Source organism: Pituophis catenifer, unplaced genomic scaffold (genome assembly GCF_029215685.1).
Source record: "Pituophis catenifer annectens isolate HBS135680 unplaced genomic scaffold, rPitCat1.0.hap2 SCAF_14, whole genome shotgun sequence".
Lineage (NCBI taxonomy): Eukaryota > Metazoa > Chordata > Lepidosauria > Squamata > Colubridae > Pituophis > Pituophis catenifer.
The window spans coordinates 11,132,246-11,155,602 of NW_027256894.1; the positions used below are offsets into that span (position 1 = coordinate 11,132,246).

Sequence of the window (23,357 nt, forward strand, 5' to 3'; positions counted from 1 at the left end):
AGAATCAGATTCTTGCGTATTGGTAGCATGAAATAAACTCATAGTACTTTTGAACTATGCACAGGTACCGTATATGTATACAAGTACCGTAAATGCACAGGTACCGTATATGAAAATGCACAGGTAACGTATATGTGGTACCTTGCTCAATACTAGTAACTGTGAGAGGGATCTTGGAGTCCTAGTGGACAACCATTTAGATATGAGCCAGCAGCTGCCAAAAAAGCCAACACAGTTCTGGGCTGCATAAACAGAGGGATAGAATCAAGATCACATGAAGTGTTAATACCACTTTATAAGGCCTTGGTAAGGCCACACTTGGAATATTGCATTCAGTTTTGGTCGCCACGATGTAAAAAAAGATGTCGAGACTCTATAAAGAGTGCAGAGAAGAGCAACAAAGATGATTCGGGGACTGGAGGATAAAACATATGAAGAATGGTTGCAGGAACTGGGTATGTCTAGTTTGATGAAGAGAAGGATTAGAGGAGACATGATAGCAGTCTTCCAATATCTCAGGGGTTGCCACAAAGAAGAGAGAATCAAGCTATTTTCCAAAGTACCTGAGGGCAGGACAAGAAGCAATGAGTGGAAACTAATCAAGAAGAGAAGCAACTTAGAACTAAGGAGAAATTTCCTGACAGAGAAAACAATTAACCAGTGGAAAACTTGCCTCCAGAAGTTCTGAATGCCCCAATGCTGGAAATTTTTAAGAAGATGTTGGATAACCATTTGTCTGAAGTGGTGTAGGGTTTCCTGCCTGGGCAGGGGGTTGGACTAGAAGACCTCCAAGGTCCCTTCCAACTCTATTATTCTATTTTATTCTAACTCTAACCTGGCTCCTGACTTCTTGCAGCTGGCAGGTTCTTCTCTTAATTAAAGGTTGAGGCTTCCAGGAGAGTCACTTAGATGAGAGGGGCAGTTTAGAAATTGAGTAAATAATTAAAAAGATTGTGAGGGCAGGATTCAAAAGAAACCAGAAGAACAAGAACCAAATGGGGGTTCTTGAAACCCCATTTTCCTGCTGCCCCAGCCCCTTTCGGAAATCCTTCCACACATCTCCACCTTTTCGGAAAGGTTTGTGACTCGAAAGAAAAGAAAAGACTGTTTTCAAGTGTCTGCAGAATGGCGGAAAACGATCTGTTTTCATTGGCAGTGGGGCTCCAAGCCAAGTCAACGTTAGTCAGTCCAAACTAGGTACGAAATCAACTTATACTTTTGTTTGCCTGACTGGGCCAAACATTTGCTTTGATCTCAGGAGCCTTTTCCTCCAAATGAGACTTGGCAAGGGCAGCTAGTCATTTGTTAGCTGCTTTAAGTGAAGGGGGTTATAATAATCACCTTGTGCGGTTGTGATCTCTAACAGATGACATTATTTGAGTAATAATAAACCAGGGAAAGTAAACACGCTCGAATTAAGCGGCTCTTTCGGAGCTCAAGGCAACCTTGCTGCTGCAAAGGGGGAAGCTTTCCTCGATGGCAAAATTCTGGATTTATTTAAACCAGGATGCTTGGCACTCTGAAAGGTGTGAGTGAGCCTGTCTTCCTAACAAGCTGATTGGGTGGGTCGGAGATACAGGTAGTTTTTGACTTATGACCACAATTGACCCCAACATTTATGTTGCTAAGTGGGACAGTTGTTAAGTACCATATTTTTCGGAGTGTAAGACGCACCTTTTTCCCCCTCTAAAAGAGGCTGAAAATTTGGGTGCATCTTATACTCCGAATGTAACTTTTTTGAAGCTTTTTTCCAGCCCTAACCAGGCGCTAGCAGTGAAGCGTTTTGCTTGGTCCCTCCGACTCTCAGCTGTGAATTTTTTTTTTCAGCCCTAAGGAGGCGCTAACAAGGCACTAGTGAGTGAAGCGAACTTCCCAGCTTTGCCTGCTCCCGTCGACTCTCCTAATAATCATAATGTTATTACTCCTAGTTATTACATTTCATTTTCATAGTTTCATATACACATATCTTTCACTATTACCCTTCAATTCTTTTTTTTTAATTTTAAAAACAAACTTTATTGAGTTTAAAAATTTTAAAACACAAAAATATACAAATTTTTCTCAATCATAAAATTACATATACAATACACAACTCCACAAACAAACTAAATATATGTAATTATATGTACACACATATATAAACAGTGACTTATTACCTATTCTATCTACCTGACGGTGCTTATTTGTTACATTTGATTTTTCCTAAATTTGGTCTTTACCCTTTTTTCTTTTTATTTATCCACTTATACCATCTATTCCATACTTTAAAATATTTTGAGTCTTCCTTGTCTTTTAATTCTAAGGTTAGTTTATCCATTTCTGCACATGCGTAAATTTTTTGAATTACCTCCTGATCCGTTGGCAAGCAATCTTACCCTTCAATTCTAAACCTTCCTTTTGTTCTTTCATATACCTTCGTGTCAATATAACTATCTATCTATCTATCTATTTATTATTATTCCCCTCTTATTTCTATCTTAATTTTAATTTGCTTTTTTTCCTTTCCAATATCACTATAATATTCAAAGATGTGTTGTTTTCCCCCACTTCCTTTAGTTAACTCTTCACATCAATTGATATCAAAAATTCATCCTTCAATCTTTCATTATTCATTGCCTCAATGTACACTCCTAGTACCAATCACAATCATTAATATATAATTCTATAATACAGAGTACAATTCTATTAGTACACATATGTACACTGCTCAAAAAAATAAAGGGAATACAAGCAGAAGACATCCGAGATCTGAATGAATGAAATAGCCTTATTAAATACTTTGTTTGTAACATACAGTAGTTTTGTGTTCCCTTTAGGTGTTTGAGCAGTGTATAAACTACTGTATGTAATGAACAAAGTATTTTAATAAGGCTATTAAGAGCCTTGATAGTACAGTGGTATACGCACCCTGTTATTAACACAGCTGCCTGCAATTTCTGCTGGTTCGAATCTCTCCAAGGCTCAAGGTTGACTCAGCCTTCCATCCTTTCTAAGGTAGGTGAAATGAGGGCCCAGTTTGTGGGGGCAATAAGCTGACTTTGTATAAAATATACAAAAGTATGAAGGCTATTGCTTAACGCATTGTAAGCCGCCCTGAGTCTCTGGAGAAGGGCGGCATATAAATCAAATTTAAAAAAAAAAATAAAAATGAGGACCCAGTTTGTGGGGGCAATAAGCTGACTTTGTATAAATATACAAAAGGATGAAGGCTATTGCTTACCGCATTGTAAGCCGCCCTGAGTCTCCGGAGAAGGGCGGCATATAAATCAAATAAAAAAAAAGCACTTTTGGGACAACCGTGACCCTGGATGACTGAGAATCTCCATAGACACCGAGGCTCAAATGAAATCCAATAAATTTAAGAATAAAGAAGATTAAAAAAAAAAAAAAACCACCAACTGAAATCATTAGCATATCAAGATCTGGCTAAAGTGATGCCTCCTAATTGCTCTTTGAAGAATGAGCCAATCTCCCTCCGTTCTTAGCAGTGGTGGAATTCAAATTTTTTTACTATCAGTTCTGTGGGCCTGGCTTGAGCATGGCATGGCTTGGTGGCAGTGGTGGGTTTCAAATTTTTTTACTACCAGTTTTGTGGGTGTGGCTTGGTGCATGGCTTGGTGGGCGTGGCAGGGGAAGAATACTGCAAAATCTCCATTTCCACCCCGCTCCAGGGGAATGATACTGTAAAATCTCCATTCCCTCCCCACTCCAGGGGAAGGATACTGCAAAAGCCTCATTTTCTCCCAATCAGCTGGGACTTGGGAGGCAGAGAATACATGAGGGCGGGGCCAGTCAGAATTTTTACTACTGGTTCTCCAAACTACTCAAAATTTCCACTATTGGTTCTCCAGAATTGGTCAGAACCTGCTGAACCCCACCTCTGCTTGGTGGGCGTGGCTTGGTGGGCATGGCAGGGGAAGGATATTGCAAAATCCCAGTTCCCTCCCCACTCCAGGGGATCCTCCTGATCAGCTGGGACTTAGGAGGCAGAGAATAGATGGGGGTGGGGCCAGTTAGAGGTGGTATTTACAGGTTCTCCGAACTACTCAAAATTTCTGCTACCGGTTTCTCCAGAACTGGTCAGAACCTGCTGAATACCGCCTCTGGTTCTTAGTAAGACCCACTTGTATTTTTTTCCCTTCTAGCATCAAATTTTTTTAATTCATCCAATTTGTCATAATAACATATGCTATTTTACTCATTATGGTTGGTTGCACAGTCACCCAAATGTTTAGATTGGATATGGAATTTTTATCCACCCACAGGACAGGTACAGACCTCATTGGATAGTTAGGATTGCAGAAAAAACAACTGCAACAGCCTGCCTTCCATTGAGGACCTGTATGTATACTGCACGAGCCAGAAAGAGGACTGAGAAAATATCTATAGACTCCTTACATCCTAGACATAAACTGTTTCAACTTCTTCCCTTGGGATGGTGCTATAAGGCATTGCATGCCAAGACAACTAGACACAAAGTTTTTTCGCTCTGCTAAACACCTACTACCCTCAGCACTGTCTTATGCCTAAAGATATTTTGTAGTAGGGCTGTATTGTTATAATTCTTCTTCTCATCTTCTCATCCTTCTCATCTTATCTTTCGTACTACTTTCTCCTATTGGTACGTTATGATCATGATTGTATCTTATGATTTATGATTTACGACTTACCACTATGTTGTTGTTTGTATGTACACTGAGAGCTTATGCACCGGAGACAAATTCCTTGTGTGTCTCATTATAGTTGACCAATAAAGAATATTCTTATTCCCATTCCTACCGAGTCCTTCCCAAAATCCGGGAAAGGAACATGTTGTTTAATAACTTTAAAGATAACGTCACAGGATGTAAGCTGTCCCAAGCAAAGCTGCCTTTTGAAATTGACTGATGTTAATTTTGTCAATGCCAATGGTGTTCAAGTGGGGCTCCAGATGTTTTCGGATTCCACCTAAGGCGCCTATTACTAAACGGGCCTATTTCATCATTGGATGTTAAAATTTTGTTAAAACTAAAAGTTCATACTCTTCTCTTTTTTTCTTCTTTCCCTGGATCCCTTAGGGTGACTGCATAATCACCATATTGCTTACTGAAGATGATCACGTTGAAAGCGACGATGTAATTTTTTACCTCGTTTTTACTGGATCCGCCCTCCAACACTGCACCAGCACTAGGAAGCTTGATTCAGGGAGGCTGGAAACCGTTGCTCCAGGTAAGCTCTGCTCTATTTACTTGCAAAAATAGAAGGGGTGAAATCCTATCCATCCCTTCACGCAACTCTTATTGCATTGGGTCCGTGCATCTGAATGGAGCGTGGATACAAAATTGGCACTCTCCCCATAGGAGCAGCAATGTGCCCGGGCACTGAATGGGCAAGTGTGGTTTGATTGTAAGCCAGTTTGCCCAGGAAGAACTGGGCTGTAACTTGGACAGAAAGATGGACAGAGTACCACACTTCCAGCAAATAACTTCTTTATTGGGGAAAAGGGGAGGTGGAGAAGTAGAGGTGAAAACCACGGAGTACTGAGCTTCTAGGACTGAGTTCACACCACAGCCTTTAACTCTGAATCCAGCTTAGTAAATGAGAGTTTGGGAGTCTTATGACCCTGGTTTGCTTGAACCAGTATTTGCATTATCGCTCAACATGGTCAGGCAAGAAGTGGTTCTCCCAAGCATCGTGAACCACTAAGCCTCCACTTCCAGCATAGGGGAGATTGGGTGAAATGTCACTGGTGAAGTGGGTTTTTAGAAAACAGTGCAGCATCCAGAGAGGATGGTGCCCTTTGCTCGCTCTAGAAAAACAGTAGGGCTTTCAAAGAATTGCTGGCACTAATTATGTGGGAATTCTCCTTCCTCCCCCTTCCTCTTTTTTCTTTCCTTTCTCTTTCTCTCTTTTCCTTGCTTCCTTCCTCCCTCCCTTCCATCATCTCCCATCATTCCCGCCTGGACTACTGCAATGCTCTCTACATGGGGCTCCCCTTGGGGTGCACCCGGAGGCTCCAACTGGTCTAGAATGTGGCCACGCGGGGGATTATGGGAGCGACGGGGCACTCCCATGTGACACCCCTCCTGCGCGAGCTGCACTGGCTTCCAGTGGTCTTCCGGGTGCCTTTCAAGGTGTTGGTGACTACCTTTAAAGCGCTCCATGGTTTAGGGCCTGGGTATCTACGAGACCGCCTTCTGCCGCCAATAGCCTCCCACCGGCCAGTACGCTCACACAGAGAGGGCCTCCTCAGGGTGCCGTCCGCCAGACAATGTCGGCTGGCGACCCCCAGAGGGAGAGCCTTCTCTGTGGCGGCACCCGCCCTCTGGAACGACTTACCCCCAGAGATACGTATAATCCCGGACCTCCGGACTTTTCGTCGGGTCCTTAAAACTCACTTATTTCATCTAGCTGGGCTGGCTTGATCCCATCTTTCAGTTTTAATTCGTAATTGATTTTATTGGGGTGTTTTTAAATTGTGAGCCGAAATTATTTAATATCTTTTTAAATTGTTTTAAATTTTGTATGCTTTGTTTTATCTTGGCTGTTCACCGCCCTGAGACCTGCTGGAGAAGGGCGGTATAAAAATAAAATAAAATCAATCAATAAATAAAATAAATAAATAAATAAATAAATCTTCCTGCCTGCCTGCCTGTCTGCCTTCTTTCCTTCTCTCCTTCCCTCCCTCTTTCTTCTTCCCTTTCTCTTTCTCTTTGCTTGCTTCCTCCCATCATCTTTCTTCCTCCCTCCCTCCCTCCCTCCCTTTGCAAAATGCTCTGCCTACTTAGTTTTCTTTTAATTCTTAAAAAGAAAGAGAGAGTTCTTAATGTTTGCTAGGCCTTTAGGAAACCTAAACGTTAGCATTTCTTTTATTTGCATTTCATGTTTTCATTTTCATGGATCACATTAAGGATAAATGTAAGGGTTTTGCAAACCCAAGAAGAGCGGGGTCGATGTTTCTGAAATTAAGGCTCTGTATACAAAGTTTGCATTACCGAGAACTGAATGTTGTCATTTCCTTTGCTCTGAATAATTTTGCTGCTTCAACTCATTGGAGAGGCAGGGAGTGGCGTCTCCACCCATTGTCCACTGGAAATTGGATTCAGTCATTTTTTGCAGCGTGTCATAGGGTCAACCTCCCCATCTCCTGATGGAACTGGGAAAGACTCTCTTTTCAAACAACGAAGAGCCATTTCCAGTCTGGGAAAACAATGCAGATGTTGATAGACCAGTGAACTGACTCATAATGAGGCAAACTTTCTTATGTCCCTAAACTTTTGAAAAGTAACAAGGGAGGGGAAAAAAACAGCTCGCTTTTTAAAGCGAACTCTCTTATGAAATTCAACAGCCTAAGGAGGAAAAAAAAAAATCTTTTGACCCTCATGCTCTCCTTTGACCTTTACCAAGTCCTCAAGAGTTTGAGGAACCCAACTGGGTCAGGAAACATCCCCCCCCTTCTCTTGGTTAGCTGTCCCCTTTGGTCTCTTGCCCCCATTATTGACTTGTGTCATCAAGGGCTAACAGTTGTGTCTTGAAGCAGTATCGGTGGCAACCATTAAAGGGAGTTAGAGCCAGCATTCTTTGAGTGCTGCAGGATTAATAACCAATGAGAGATGGGCAGTAATGGGGAGGAGGCTCTTTTCTGTCTGTTAGAGAAATTGGTCCTGATTGGAAATGAACTGCATGAATGATGCTAAAAAACTATCATGGAAACGTGGGGAATGGAAGAATTTATATGTTCTGACGTAGGTTTCCTGAGACAGTCAAAAGCACACGATTAGTCCCAAAAACCCTCTTTTTATTTCAATGGCTGTGAATTATTGTTCATTCACAGCCCGTAATGAGTCTCAAGGAGTTCGTAAGGAGTCCAACAGAAGTCTGCCACAGTCCTTCGGGATAAGGCTGATAAGCACCCACCTTTATCTCCCTTGACAAGCTGCCAAAGACCTAATTGGCAATTAGTTTTGCAAGGCCTCACGGAGCACAGAGTCAAAACGGAGCTTCAGAATTTACACCGACCAGCATGAACAAAGTTGCTTCCTGCAAAGGCTTACGTGCCTTTGCTCCTCCTTTATGTCTTATGGGAGGGGCCAATCATCTCCAAGCCCTACTACCGAGTCATCCCTTTTGTCTTAACTGTTCTTGCCTTCTGGCAGCTCTGCGCATATACACACTGGGAACAGGCTCCCTCTGTTCCTCTGTCTCGCTGATGTCAGATTCTGGAGGCTCCGGAGTCAGCACATAACTGCCAGATGGCCCTGGCCCCCTCTCTGCCTTCAATGCAGAGCCCTCGTCCAAGCCTTCCTCAGACTCCAGGACTGGCCCATGTTCCTCCCCAGCCTCACTGTCCGACTCTGCTGCCAGCTCCGCAGGCTGCCGGCAGATCACAACATTATATTCCTTGCAGACAGCTGGTCGGTTGCATTCTTTTTAGAGAGTCATTTAGGCCACTTGGAGGTTTGTCTGTGTCCTCAGGATCACCTGAGTAGTGCAGGTGTTTGAATCGCACACAATAGGAACCCTTTGCGCTTCAGTTTGAGATGCGGAGAATGCAGACTCATCCCCGACAGCCTGCGTCTGTCTTCAATAGTGAAGGGACACAGAGCAGAAAACTTCCTGCAGCCAAGAAGGCTCCACACCCATTTGCACTATTCAGGTGACCCTGAGGACACAGATAAACCTCCTAGTGGTCTCTTTATATATTTTTATATTTTAAGCCATTAGTATATAAAAAGAGAGCAAACCCCACTCCCTTCTAGCATTGATGATGTTACCTAGTTGGGTAGTGAAACATCTACAAGAAAACCACGAAATTTAGAGAGCACCAAAAACCCCACAGTCCTCCTCCTCCTCCTCCTCCTCCTCCTCCTCCTCCTCCTCCTCCTCCTCCTCCTCCTCCTCCTCCTCCTCCCCCTCCTCCTCCTCATCCAGCACTGATGATGTTACTTAGCTTGGTCTGCAAGAAAACAGCCAAACTCAGAGAGCACCTCACCACAGAATTTTCTGACTAAAGATTCTCATTGTTGGGTTTGAATGGGCACTTTGCATCTTTTTGCCTGATTATGCATATTACCTTCACTGTAGTTTTGCTACTTTCAAATAATTCTCCAAAACTATTTGCTTTTTTACGTGTCTTGTAGAGATTGTGGGGTTTTTTTCCCCCTCCTTGGATTTATTTATTTATTGTTTATTTATTGGTTCGATTTATATGCCGTCCTTCTCCGGAGACTCAGGGCGGCTTACAATGCGTTAAGCAATAGCCTTCATACTTTTGTATATACCTGCTTAGTAGGGCTTTCGGCCCCACCCAAGCGGTGTTCTTTTTTATACAAAGTCAGCTTATTGCCCCCACAATCCGGGTCCTCATTTTACCTACCTCGGAAGGATGGAAGGCTGAGTCAACCTTGAGCCTGGTGAGATTTGAACTCGCAGTAATTGCAGGCAGTTGGCAGCTAAGTGCTACTTAACAGCACTTTAGTCTGCTGCACCACCAAGGCTCTTGGATGAAATACTCTTTGTAGTGAGGAATCACATAAGTAAACAAGTTGTGTAAGATGTGGTTGCTTGAAAGTAATAGTCATGTGGCCTTGGCTTAATAAGACATTTTCTTAGAAAACATATCAAGTGCTCTCCCCCTTAATAAAATTCTCAATCCTCTTTTTTTTTAAGAATAGAATAGAATTCTTTATTGGCCAAGTGTGATTGGACATACAAGGAATTTGTCTTTGGTGCATATGCTCTCAGTGCACATAAAAAGACAAGATACATTCGTCAAGAATCATAAGGTACAATACTTAATGATAGTCATAGGGTACAAATAAGCAATCAGGAAACAAACAATATCAATATAAATTGTAAGGATACAAGCAACAAAGTTACAGACATGCAGTCATAAGTGGAAGGAGATGGGTGATAGGATCAAAGAGAAGACTAATAGCAATAGTAATGCAAACTTAGGGAATAGTTTGACAGTGTTGAGGGAATTATTTCTTTAGCAGAGTGATGGTGTTTGGGAAAAAACTGTTCTTGTGTCTAGTTGTTCTGGTGTGCAGTGCCCTATAGCATCATTTTGAAGGTAGGAGTTGAAACAATTTCTGTCCAGGAGGCAAGAGGTCTGTAAATATTTTCACAACCCTCTTTTTGACTCGTGCAGTATACAGGCCCTCAATGGAAGGCAGGTTGGTAACAATTGTTTTTTCTACAGTTCTAATTATCCGTTGAAGTCTGTGTCTGTCTTGTTGGGTTGCAGAACCAAACCAGACAGTTATGGAGGTGCAGATGACAGACTCAGTAATTCTGTCATCAATTCTGCAGAACTGTATCAGCAGCTCCTTGGGCAGTTTGAGCTTCCTGAGTTGGCGCAGGAAGAACATTCTTTGTTGTGCTTTTTTGATGACGTTTTTGATGTTAAGTGTCCATTTTAGGTCTTGAGATATGATAGAACCTAGAAATTTGAAGGTCTCTACTGTTGATACTGTGTTGTCTAGTATTGTAAGAGGTGGTAGTATGGGAGGATTTCTCCTAAAGTCTACCATCATTTCTACAGTTTTGGAGAGTAAATAATTTTCCTAGGGATTTCATTGAGAGACCATGGAAGTCTAGGCACTTTCAATAGTGACTTCCTTCCTTCCTTCCTTCCTTCCTTCCTTCCTTCCTTCCTTCCTTCCTTCCTTCCTTCCTTCCTCCCTCCCTCCCTCCCTCCCTCCCTCCCTCCCTAATTACTTGCTTGCCAGGAGTCAATTTTTTATGAGCTCTCTTTGCCCACCAAGCTCAGAGAGCACCAAGGACTCCATAGCAGTTCAACCCTGAGCTACAAATATAACCTTCTGTTGGTGACCTAAGGGTGTCCCTAATTGCCAATCCAAATGCAAAAGAGTTTCCCAGCTAACCCTTCACGTTAGTGTTTCCCTTGCTAATATCCTCAGAATTTAAACAAAATAAGTATTAGAGATGTATTAGAGATGTCCTGTGCTCTTCAGTGAACTTCAGTATATTCCTCTAGATGTGACATATTTTACTACATCATAATGATTTCAGGAGTCCCATTAATATGGTCACCCTCAATCATCCACAGAGGTGATGCTACATTGGGGTTCCTAGAGAAGCTTGAAATAGTTTCTGAAACTGTCTAATCTGAGATTTGAGTCCTCCAAAGAGTTGATCTTGAATAGGCCGGATTCCACGCTTGGCTGGATAAGATGTGAAGTCATGTTATAGTGACGCAGCCAATATTTCTTGTTTAGCCACAACAGTGTTGTGTCTCCAAGCAGCTCGGTGATAAAAGCCGTCTACTTGAATGGAGTACAGCTGGATGGGAGGCCAAATGTCAGCACAAAGAGAATGTCTTCCATATTATTTTCCTATCAAGTCTGATTGCTGGGTTTCTCTCCAAGAGAAGCTAGCATTTCTCACTGGTTAAACTGGATAGAGGTGGACTTGGGTTCAGAGGGTTAGCTACGATGCCTAGAAGCAGTTTATATATTGAGGTGTCAGTACCACGGCATCTCAGTGGATGTGACATGCCTAGGTAACATGGAAGAGGCTACTTAAATTGATTACCTGCCCAACTCCAACAAACAGTAATACTTGAAAGAAATATAGAAGGATTGATTTTTTTAAAAAAAGAACTGAAAAACGGCCATCTCCTGAGGTTTTGGAACTTCGGCACACGATCAGAGATGTGGAATGAGATGTGGAAACCATATATACCATTTCAACCTCTACAATTTTTTTTCTTGAAATGGGACACCTGAAAAAGTGTTTGTCTCCATTGCCTAAAGGTAAAGGTAAAGTTTTCCCTTGCACATATGTGCTCGTAGGGACGGTACTCATCTCCGTTTCAAAGCCAAAGAGCCAGTGCTGTCCGAAGACGTCTCCGTGGTCATGTGGCCGGCATGACTAAACGCCAAAGGCTCATGGAACGCTGTTCCCTTCCCACCAAAGGTGGTCCCTATTTTTCTACTTGCATTTTTTACCTGCTTTCAAACTGCTAGGTCGGCAGAAGCTGGGACAAGGAACGAGAGTTCACCCCATTACGCGGCACTAGGGATTTGAACCGCGGAACTGCCGACCTTTCGATCGACAAGCTCAGCATCTTAGCCACTGAGACACCATGTCTCATTGCTACATGTTTGTATTTACTGCAGGGATCCACCAAGTATAACTGTTAGGTGAGAATGTCCTTAAGAGACACTATGCAGGAATGGTCAAATAAAAGACAGAATAGCCCACAGCTGGATAGAATACAGAATAATAGGATTGGAAGGGACCTTGGAGGTCTTCTAGTCCAACTTCCTGCTCAAGCAGGAAACTCTATACCATTCCAGACAAGTGGCTGTCCAGTCTCTTCTTAAAAGCCTCCAGTGATGGAGCACCCACAATTTCTGAAGGCAAACCTTTCCACTGGTTCATTGTTCTCCTTAGTTCTAGGTTGCTTCTCTCCTTGATTAGTTTCCATCTGTTGCTTCTTGTCCTGCCTTCAGGTGCTTTGTAGAAGAGGTTGACTCCCCTCTTCTTTGTGGCAACCTCGTAGATATTGGAACACTGCTACGATGTCACCCCAGGTCCTTCTCTTCACTAGACTCTGGTTCAATTCCTGCAACCATTCTTCATATATTTTGGCTTCCAGCCCCTAATCAGTTTTTGTTGCTCTTTTCCACACTCTTTCCAGAGTCCAAATAGTAGGCAGGACAAGAGTGTTTCGAAGCACATCCTGGGTGTATCTGTTCCACATTCTCAACATGGCACGTCTAACATAACGATGTTTAAAATCCACATTAACCTTGACTTTATTGTGCCACAAATATCCATGCCACCCAAATCTCAGGTCGTGTCCTTCTAACCCCAAAAGCCTTCTATTTCTCAGCAACACCCACTCTTTCATCCAAAACAAACAACAAGCCACAAAATACAATTCCAAATCCAGTAAACCTACTCCTCCTCTTCCCTTTGCCTCTTGCAACACCTTATACTTAACTCCCCTGCTACGCAAATTTATCTATCTCCTTCTGCCACTGTTTAAATGGCGCATCAGTTGTCAAAACAGGTACTCTCTGGAACAAAAACATTATTCCAGGCAACACATTCATTTTCATTACAGAATTTTTTTTCTCACTGGTAATGACAGTTGTCCCTTTTCCCATCTTCGTGAAATGTACTTTTCAGTTTAATTCAAATGAATTCCATGATACACACTTACAATGACCACGTTCTGATGATTTATCAGGAGTAAATTCATAGCAAATTCATTCAGATTTCTTGGTGTATTATATCAGTGGTTAGCCAGTCCTTCTGGGATGTGAATTGGGACTATTTCCCAGTCCAGTCCAGAACCCTTAATATTCTTGGCAAGATTAGCAAAGATGTTTGAAAACATGTCCACCAAATGTTGGAAATGTAATCATATACCTGGCTTGTACTATTATATGTAGTGGACATGTCCAAGAGCAAAAAAAAAATACTGGATGAAAATATATACATGGTTTGAGAACATGATAAAGCAACATATAGATTTAAAGCCAGAAATAGGTGTTAGGTATATTACCTGAAAAATATGATAAAAGGGTTGTGTATTTAATAGTACACGTGTTGACAGCAGCAAGAATTGTATTTGCACAATATTGGAAAAATCCTAGTAAGAGCAGCTTTAAATATTTTTGTAGGAAAGAAATAGAAATAGAATAACAGAGTTGGACGGGACCTTGGAGGTCTTCTAGTCCAACCCCCTGCTTAGGCAGGAAACCCTGCACCACTTCAGACAAATGGTTGTCCAGTCTCTTCTTAAAAACTTTCAACGTTATGAAGATTATGAGAATGTAGGTGATTTGCTAAAATTATTTGTAAAGCTTTATTTGTATATTTTATGAATGAATGAATGAATGAATGTGAATGAATGAATGAATGAATGAATGAATAAAATTTCCATATATTATACATAGATCTATACAGCAGGGGTAAAATCTACTTACCTTCCTTACCAGTTCGGAAGTGCATGCGCCACGCAGACCCTCTATGCATTCGCAAAACCTTCTGTGCATGCGGAGAGGGTAAAAAACACATTACTTCCTGGTTAAAACCAGGAAGTAACGACATCCGGGCAGGTAGGCGGAGCCTTGCGCCACCATCGCTACCGGTTCTCTGAACCACCTGCCACAATCGCTACTGGATCGCCTGATCCAGTCTGAACCGGGAGCATTTCACCCCTGCTTTGCAGTCGGGGTTGGGGAAAGGATAGATAGTTGGGTTAATATCCTAAATTAATTTTTCAGTGCAATGTAGTGCAAGGCATTGTAGGTATTTTTTTTCCCTCTGTGTATAATATTTTATTCAGTTATGTATTGCTAAGATAGTCCCTTATGAGATTAGTTACAAATTCTGTTATATACCATTTCTTTCGCTGATCCTAGGACTATATGATTTATCTCCTAGCGTGGCAGATGAAACCTATCTTTTAGGCTCCGGCTTGTGTCTGGGTGTGCATGTGTTTAATCTTGTTACTCTCCTTCCCTTCTTCCTTTACAAATCCATAATACCGAATTGCCTCTTTTAGCAATTTGATTTCTGTCGTTCAGCCTTAGAAGCAATATGAAAGAGACACTGCAGAGCACAGATCTTTCTCTTTTTTTTTTAATGGAACGGGTTCTGGAAGTCCTGAAGCAATTTAGATCTTCACCGTGTTCTTTGAGGAATAGTTCTTCTTTGCTTTTGAATTAATTGACAAAGTCAAAATCTAATTGTGGGCTGGGGGAGAGAAGCATGTCAGTGGCAAAGGAAGCAAAACATCAAAGAACTTGAAAGGGAGCAAACACATTGCTCTCTGCAGCTGGATGTTTGATCTGATGAAGCCTTATTTGTCACCTTGGTTTCATCTCTTAAGAGCTGTAACGCTTTAATGTTGCTTAGTTAAGCATCCTGGCCCAGCATTTTAGGTGTCTTATTTCTTCAGACCCCAGATTGCTGGCTACTACTCTACCTAATGGTCCAACGTTCCTCATCCTGATGCTTTCCAGATGTGAGGGAACTGCATTTTCCAACATTCATCCCTAGTGTGACTATTCTCAAGTCCTTGGAAGTTTGGCATTTTAGAATTTGGCCTTTGGATTATTCGACTTTTTGAACCCAAGTCTGTTACATAGATTATAACCAGATTTATACATAGCCAAGATCTTAGATGGTTGAATAAACTACATTTGGCTAGGTCATAAGTCACAACCTACAAACCATAAATGCTGGATTCATGCTAAGCCAGACCCAAAGAAACTTTTTTATCCTTGGTGAGGCCTTGGTAAGGCCACACTTGGAATATTGCATTCAGTTTTGGTTGCCACGATGTAAAAAAGATGTTGAGACTCTAGAAAGAGTGCAGAGAAGAGCAACAATCTCTCTCTCTTTCTCTCTCTCTCTCTCTCTCTCTCTCCACTAATCTCTCTCTCTCTCTCCCTCCCTCCCTCTTTCCATCGATCCATTAATCTCTCTCTCTCTCTCTCTCCATCCACCCACCCACCCACCATCCATCCATCCATCCATCCATCCATCCACTAATCTCTCTCTCTCTCTCTCTCTCCATCCATCCATCCATCCATCCATCCACCCACTAATCAATCTCTCTCTCTCTCTCTCTCTCTCTCTCTCCATCCATCCATCCATCCATCCATCCATCCATCCATCCATCCAGGACAGCATCTCTCCATAAATCTGGATGACCCTGATTCTGTTAGTTTTGAACATCTATTTCCCTAAGTATTTTGGCCAGGAAATTAGATGAGCTGATGTGGTTTCTGTGATCTGAGGTTGACTGTTTTAAACTGGTGCATCGTTTTCTGTATGCTATAGCTGTTGTTTTAAACCTTGTATGCCACCCAGATTCGGCTGTGGTATGGGTAGCTATATAAATAATATAACAAATAAAACCTGTGCCCCATTTTGCTACTTCCGCAGGTTGTCTGAGTCACTGGGATGGTTGGCTGAAGAAGAGGGAGAACAGCATCTTCTAATTCAAACTATTTGAAGAGTTGTTGGCAGTGATAATATCTTTATCATCCTTTTCTCATTAACATAGTCCAGTGATGGCTAACCCTTTTCTCTTCATGTGCCAAAAGTGTGCATGCGTGTCTCTTCATGTGCCAAAAGTGTGCATGCGTGCTGGCACCCATAATGCAATGCGCCCCCATGCAAGCGCACACGACTTCCCACGCTCCCTGCGCATGCACATGTGACTCTCCTGCACCACCAACCAAACACGCGCTACCCCCATCCCCCATTTTGGGCCTAGTAGGCCTCCCTGCAGCCTTCTGGGTCCAAAAATGGGCCATGGGGGAGACGTCACACCTCCCCGCGCCCCCCACACATGCGCGCGCAACCCCTGCGCATGAATGTGTGACCCCAGCGCATGCGCACATGTCTCCCGCATCGCCCCGCCCCCCTGCGCATCCCAAAAATCAGCTGGCCAGCGGGAGGCTCACGTAGGGGGGAGCTAAGATGAATGACAGCTCATATTCCCTCAGAAATGGCTCCGCGTGCCAGCTGTGGCACTCGTGCCATAGGTTCGCCATCACGGCTCTAGTCTCTTGACCATGGAGTCTATCTGCTTGTCACTTATCTTTGAACAGAATTAGGTTGGGAAGCTACAAATAGCGCCTTTTCAGCTTCTTCCACTTGGATTCTTAATTCCAGTCACCACTTTGCTTATGAAATCCCAAGTATGGCGACTGTGGCTGTCTTCGTTCTGAGAACTTAAAAGAGCTCCAATTCCTGCTTCCCAGTTTTCAATAGTGAATGAATTGTTTTTGCCATGTTACCCTGAAAGGATTTTTCCCAGCTGCCACTGTCCAGCTGTGAATTGTTCAAGTCTGTTTTTCTGGAGAAGAAAACGTCATTTGAGTTCATTGATGTAATTAAAAATAGAGAGGAAGGAGGCGGGAGAGGTGGGGGAATGTTGATTCACGCAACAAGGGACTGAAATAGTTTGCAGTTTGGGTGTGGAGGGTGGTGACTGCAATGGGGTACAAGAAAGGAGGAGAAGCGAGGCCTTGATCCACCAATAAAACACTGTTGGTTTTGAAAATAGGAAACCTTCAAAGGGAAGAGGAATTTGAGTTGGTTACACGCTATATAATCCTAATTTTGCTTGGTTTGGTACAATCCTACCCTATTTTCCCCCAAAATAAGACATCCCCTGATAATAAGCCCAATTTTGAGAGCATGGCAATAAGGCCAAGCGCCTATTTCAGGGTTCAAAAATAAAAATAAAAATAAAAATAAGACAGGGTCTTATTTTCGGGAAACACGGTAATATTTCAGCCTCCTCCCTTTTTGCTCAAAATGTTTGAAAGGGTAGCATTCCTCATCTTGATTGGTTTTGATAGCTAGACCAGGTTTGAATGTCCTGATGAGCCATAGCCCTACTCCCTGAGTCAGGAGAAAGCTAAAATCAAGTAGTCCTCAACTTACAACGACAACAGAGGCCAAAACAATCGTGCATTGGCTGTATTTATTTATTTAATTTATTATTATTATTATTTTTAATGCTGCCCATTTCACGGCGAAGGGACGTTTAACCGATGCAGTTTTAATGAAAGTGAAATGAACGTAGACTTGGTCTTGTCCCTTTCTTTGAACCTGGCCTCTGGTGGGCTCTTCCAAGGACTTTGTGCAGCCCCTGGCTCAGAAAACGTTGCACACCCGTGATGAAGATGGAAGGACATGGAAAAAGTAGAATGAAAATGTCTTAATTTAGGTCCATTTTTTCAACCCCCCGCAGGTCACGACTGTTGCGAGACGGTGAAAGTCTCTCTCTGTGCCACAAAGCAAGGTCACCCTCTTCTGGTGGTGGCTGAAGAGAGCTTGCAGTTCATCCAGGATGAAACTTACGATGCGGCACAATTCCTGGCATCGTGTGCTGGAAACCAGCAAGCGTTAAACTTTACACGTTTCCTGGACCGTTCCAGGCCACCTACTGGGGACTTAGATTTTCTGGATGAGAAAGTAACTTTGGCGTTTCGTCACCTGAAGCTGCCGACCGAGTGGAACGTGTTGGGAACAGACCACAGTCTCAACGGTAAGGTTTTGGTAATACTTTGTGCATGTGCTGCAGATTGGATTATTACGGCGATAATCAAACTTACGAGCCGGGTTCCCACGTCATATTTTCGACAGACCGGACTGAATTTCTCCCTGCAAAATGCAGCTGCTGAATCTGTTTTCCATAAACCTGATTTATTCTATTAGTACCCTGTTTGTCTGCGCGGATTAGCTTTCTAAGCAATTTGCATTTTATGCCACGCCACAGAAACAAATCTCAGTCAAACGATTCTGTTGTTGTTAGTTTTGGTAGATGTTATCTGTAGCATTTTTATCCTGTGAGTTAACCAAAATGACTGTCAAGACAGTTGAAGTGTCATGAATGAGAACAAGACAGTTCCTTCCTGAAAGAGAGAGAGAGAGAGCGAGAGAGAGAGAGCGAGAGAGAGAGAGAGAGAGAGAGAGAGAGAGAGAGAGAGAGAGAGAGAGAGAGAGAGAGCGCACTACCTTTTGGGTATAAAAACCTTAAATTCAGTGGTGAAATCCAATTTTTTTTGCTACTGGTTCTGTGGGCGTGGCTTGGTGGGCATGGTGTGGCTTGGGGAGCATGGCAGGGGAAGGATACTGCAAAATCTCCATTCCCACCCCACTCCAGGGGAAGGATACTACAAAATCTCCATTCCCATCCCACTCTGGGGCCAGTCAGAGGTGGTATTTGCCGGTTCTCGGAACTACTCAAAATGTCCACTACCGGTTCTCCAGAACCTGCTGGATTTCACCCCTGTTTAAATTAATGGTTCCTCTTTTGACTATTGGAAATTCTGAGTCATCCAGGTCATGGTTTTTTTTTTGTTTTTTTTTTAATTTGATTTATATGCCGCCCTTCTCCGGAGACTCAGGGCGGCTTACAATGTGCTAAGCAATAGCCTTCATACTTTTGTATATATTTATACAAAGTCAGCTTATTGCCCCCACAAACTGGGTCCTCAATTTACCCACCTTAGAAAGGATGGAAGGCTGAGTCAACCTTGAGCCTTGGAGAGATTCGAACCAGCAGAAATTGCAGGCAGCTGTGTTAATAACAGGGTGCACTAAACCCCTGTACTACCAAGGCTCTTTGGTTGCCCCAAAGATGTTTTTTTTCAAAAGGCAGCTGGACTTCCTTGGTTTTTCCTTGAAGACGTTTCGCTTCTAATCCCAGAAGCTGCTTCAGTTCCAATCCCCTCACCATTCAGTCAGAACTGAAGAAGCTTCTTGGAGGAGAAGTGAAACATCTTCAAGGGAAAAAACAAAAAAGTCCAGTTGCCTTTTGAAAAAAAAGCACCTTTGGTTCCTCATTGCTACTACAATATCCATGAACCCCCCCCCCCACTCCCCTGCCCCCCCCGTTCATTCATGCGCGACCCCCATTTTGGTGCCAGCAGGCCTCCCTGAAGCTTCCTGGGACCAAAAAACGGGGCACGGGGGCACTGCACCCCCCCCATGCGCATGTGCATGCGTGTGTGACCCCCCCATCCCTGTGCATGCAGCACGCAATCCCACCCCACGCATGCACACGCCCCTCCTGGCAGAGACCCAAAAATCAACTGGCCGGCAGGAGGCGCCAGTGGAGTTGACGTGGGCGTCGGCTAGTGTGCCCACAGAGATGACTCTATGTGCCACCTATGGCATGCCTTCCAAAGGTTCACCATCACAGTCCTAGAACATAAAACAATAGGGTTGGAAGGGACTTGGAGATCTAGTCTTCTAGTCCAACCGCTGCCTGTGGTAGGAGATCCTATATCACTCTGGACTTTCTTTGGGCTTGATGGGATGGATATATCTGATCATAGAAGGAATAACGGAATAATAGAAGAGAATCATAGAGTTGGAAGGGATGCCGGAGGTCTTCCGTTCCAATCCCTTACCCAAGCAGAAGAATCTAAAGCCTCCAGTGGTGGAGCAGCCACAACTCGGATACATCTCTGGTTGTTTTGGTACTGTTTTATTTTTTTAATTGTCAACACTATCGAGATCCATTGTTGATTGCAGGGGCACATAAATGCATTGAGATCAATCGATCAGTCATTCTTGGAAGATAAGTCTTATTCTCGTTTTTTCTCAATTATTCAATAAGAGCCTTGGTGGCGCAGCAGACTAAAGCACTGTTAAGATAACACCAGCTGCCTGCAATTATTGCAAGTTCAAATCTCACCAGGCTCAAGGTTGACTCAGCCTTCCATCCTTTCGAAGGTAGGTAAAATGAGGACCCGGTTTGTGGGGGCAATAAGCTGACTTTGTATAAAAAAGAACACCGCTTGGGGGAAGGGGGGCAAAAGCCCTACTAAGCAGGTATATACAAAAGCATGAAGGCTATTGCTTAATGCATTGTAAACCGCCCTGAGTCTCCAGAGAAGGGCGGCATATAAATCGAACCAATAAATAAATAATAAATAAATAATCCTTTCTTCAAACAGCTCTAGAACTGCTTTAAGGCCGACTCTGAGCTCTAAGTCATTCTTAGCTGATACCAGTCCATAGTGTCTTCCTGCCAAAATTTAATCCAGATATATTTAGCACTGCAAGATCCTGCGGCTCTTTTGACTCTTAAGGGCAGCTTAAATTTACGCAGGAAATAAAATATTACGTGACTCAAAGCAATAACAATATTGCTTTTCCTAATTGAGCATATATAGGCACCAACATGCTTATGCCATTTAGAAATTTTCTAGGTGGGGACCTCTCTGCGGTCACTCCGCTGCCATTTCTCGGCCCCGATTTTGTCTGGTTTTAATTTTTATACATAAAATAGGGCTGACAGATTTACGCCAGGAAGAAGTTAACTCTCTTGAGTGAGTTGTGAGAATGAAATAAAATCTGAAAAAAAAAAAGAAAGAAAAAGAGGAGAAAAGCTTTCTAATTTACTTATTACTCTTGATGAAATGCTGCTCAAAATGGCCAATGGGATTTAAACAAGAAAAAAACAAGAACAGACTTGTCTTCCAAGAACGAATCAACAAAATGATTTTAGCTGCAAATCGGTCACATGCAGTGCTTGATATTTTCTTTTTAACTTTAAAAAAAAACAAAACCCGGCTACTATTCATAGGGCTTCTGTGATATACAAGGTTGAGCTTCTGCAGAGAGCTCAAATTTCATTTTTTAGGATGACAGGAGGCAGCTCCCAGTCCCCAGGCCTGCAAATGACTAGACCGCCATCTGTCAGAAATGATGTAGGGGTCTCCTGTTTGGGTGGGGGGTTGGACTAGATGACCTACAAGGTCCCTTCCAACTCTGTTAATCTACTCTAATGTATGTACTTCACTTGTTCCAATCTTGGTTAATTCCTGCACATTGAAACAAAAAACTCTTGGTGTAGTTTGAAAGGCTGATATTGCCGTGGAACAAATCTGTGTGCGTTCATGACGGTAGGTGAGTCACGTTGGCTGAAATCACAGAAGCTGCTGGGGTGACTGAAGGTTTCCTGTGCTGTGTGACCCTCCCTCCTGACTGGCAAAGCCAGGTTTGATGATGAAGTTGGAAGTAAGTTTGATGATGAAGTTTGGAAGCGGAATGAATTGCTTTGAGAAGGTGGTGAACGGCAGACAGAGGGCGCTGTTTGATGCTCAACAGATCCCCTTGCTAGACGCTACTCTTCTGTCAAAATGATGGTGGAAATGAAGAATGACAAGAATGGAAAGGAAAGAAGGTGTCACAGGTCTGATCATTCATGTGCCCTCTGAGTTTGATTCCGTCGTCTCAGCTCGGTTGTCTCCCCCGCTCCCCACCCACAGTTGGGGAAACCCAGCCTCTTTTGAGGGTTCACTGTGAACCCCGGCTGAGGTGTAAACTCTCATGCTCCAAATGAGACAGCGTCTAGTGCAGAGGTCTTCAAACTTGGCAAGCTTTAAGACTTCTGGACTTCAACTCCCAGAATAGCTGGCTGGAGAATTCTGAAGAGTTGAAGTCCAGAAGACTTAAAGCTGCCAAGTTTGAAGACCTCTGGTCTAGTGGGAAGTTTCGACACACCCTCTGATATATTTATTTATTTATTTATTTATTTATTTATTTATTTATTTATTGCGATTTATATGCCGCCTTTCTCCCTAGGGACTCAAGGCGGCTTACAAAATGACAACTTCAATACAAATCACAATACAATACCAAATTAAAATCAGTAACCCAATTAAAAACGATTTAAAATTATACCAGTGTACCCCCAAACGGATCAGTTTAATTGGCGGAAGAGCCACGTCTTCAGCTCGCGACGGAAGGAAAGAAGGTCGGGGGCTGTCCTGAGCTCGGTGGGCAATCCATTCCAGAGGGTCGGGGCTCCCACAGAGAACGCCCTCCCCCTGGGGGTCGTCAGCCGACATTGTTTGGCCGACGGCACCCTGAGGAGGCCGACTCTGTGAGAGCGCACAGGACGATGGGAGAGCGGCTGGAGATGGTCCTGCAAATACCCCGGGCCTAAGCCATGAAGGGCTTTATAGGTAAGCACCAGCACCTTGAAATGAATCTGGAACGCCACCGGCAGCCAGTGCAGCTCACGCAGGAGAGGTGTTACACGGGAGTATCTAGACGCCCCCGTAACTACCCGCGCGGCTGCATTCTGGACTAGCTGAAGCCTCCGGACACATCCCAAGGGCAGCCCCATGTAGAGGGTGTTACAGTAGTCCAATATATGATATATATGAACCTGGAGGCTGAAGCCTTTTTTCTTTCTGCTTTGGCTTCTCAGAAAATGTTCCCCGGGAGACGTTGTTGCATTTTGCAGCCAGACTCGGTTTGCTGCGGCTGACGTGCTTCCTGTTGAAGCAACCAGGTGGCAGAAGCGCTGTGACCGTTCCCAACAGTGAAGGAGCCACACCGGTGAGCTTAGCCCTGGAGAGGGGCTACCAGAAACTGCATCACATCCTGACCAAGTAAGGACCACAGATTTTGATTAGCATTTCGGCTTTTTTTTTTTTTTTTTTTTTGCTTTGTGCATTTATCTCTTGCCTCGTATGCTGATTCCTAAACAGTCATCCATTCGGACAAGGATCTGTTCAGCTTGAGTCACTTCCGCCTTGGTTTCTAGAGAGTGCTCCAGTTAGGAATAGAATAGAATAGAATAGGATAACAGAGTTGGAAGGGACCTTGGAGGTCTTCTAGTCCAACCCCCTGCTTAGGCAGGAAACCCTACACCACTTCAGACAAATGGTTATCCAACATCTTCTTAAAAACTTCCAGTGTTGGAGCATTCACAACTTCTGGAGGCAAGTTGTTCCACGGATTAATTGTTCCAACTGTCAGGAAATTTCTCCTTAGTTCTAAGTTGCTTCTCTCCTTGATTAGTTTCCACCCATTGCTTCTTGTCCTGCCCTCAGGGGCTTTGGAAA

At 43.3% G+C, this 23,357-nt stretch overlaps 1 protein-coding gene across 1 annotated transcript in view; it reads left to right on the forward strand.

Moving 5' to 3' along the window:
- Nucleotides 1–23,357, forward strand: part of AKAP13 (A-kinase anchoring protein 13) — a 276,145-nt gene that overhangs the window by 108,307 nt on the left and 144,481 nt on the right. The window contains exons 4-6 of the mRNA XM_070953603.1: nt 5,058–5,208; nt 17,738–18,034; nt 22,718–22,901. Coding sequence (XP_070809704.1) covers nt 5,058–5,208; nt 17,738–18,034; nt 22,718–22,901 — 632 coding nt within the window. The remainder of the gene's footprint in view (nt 1–5,057; nt 5,209–17,737; nt 18,035–22,717; nt 22,902–23,357) is intronic.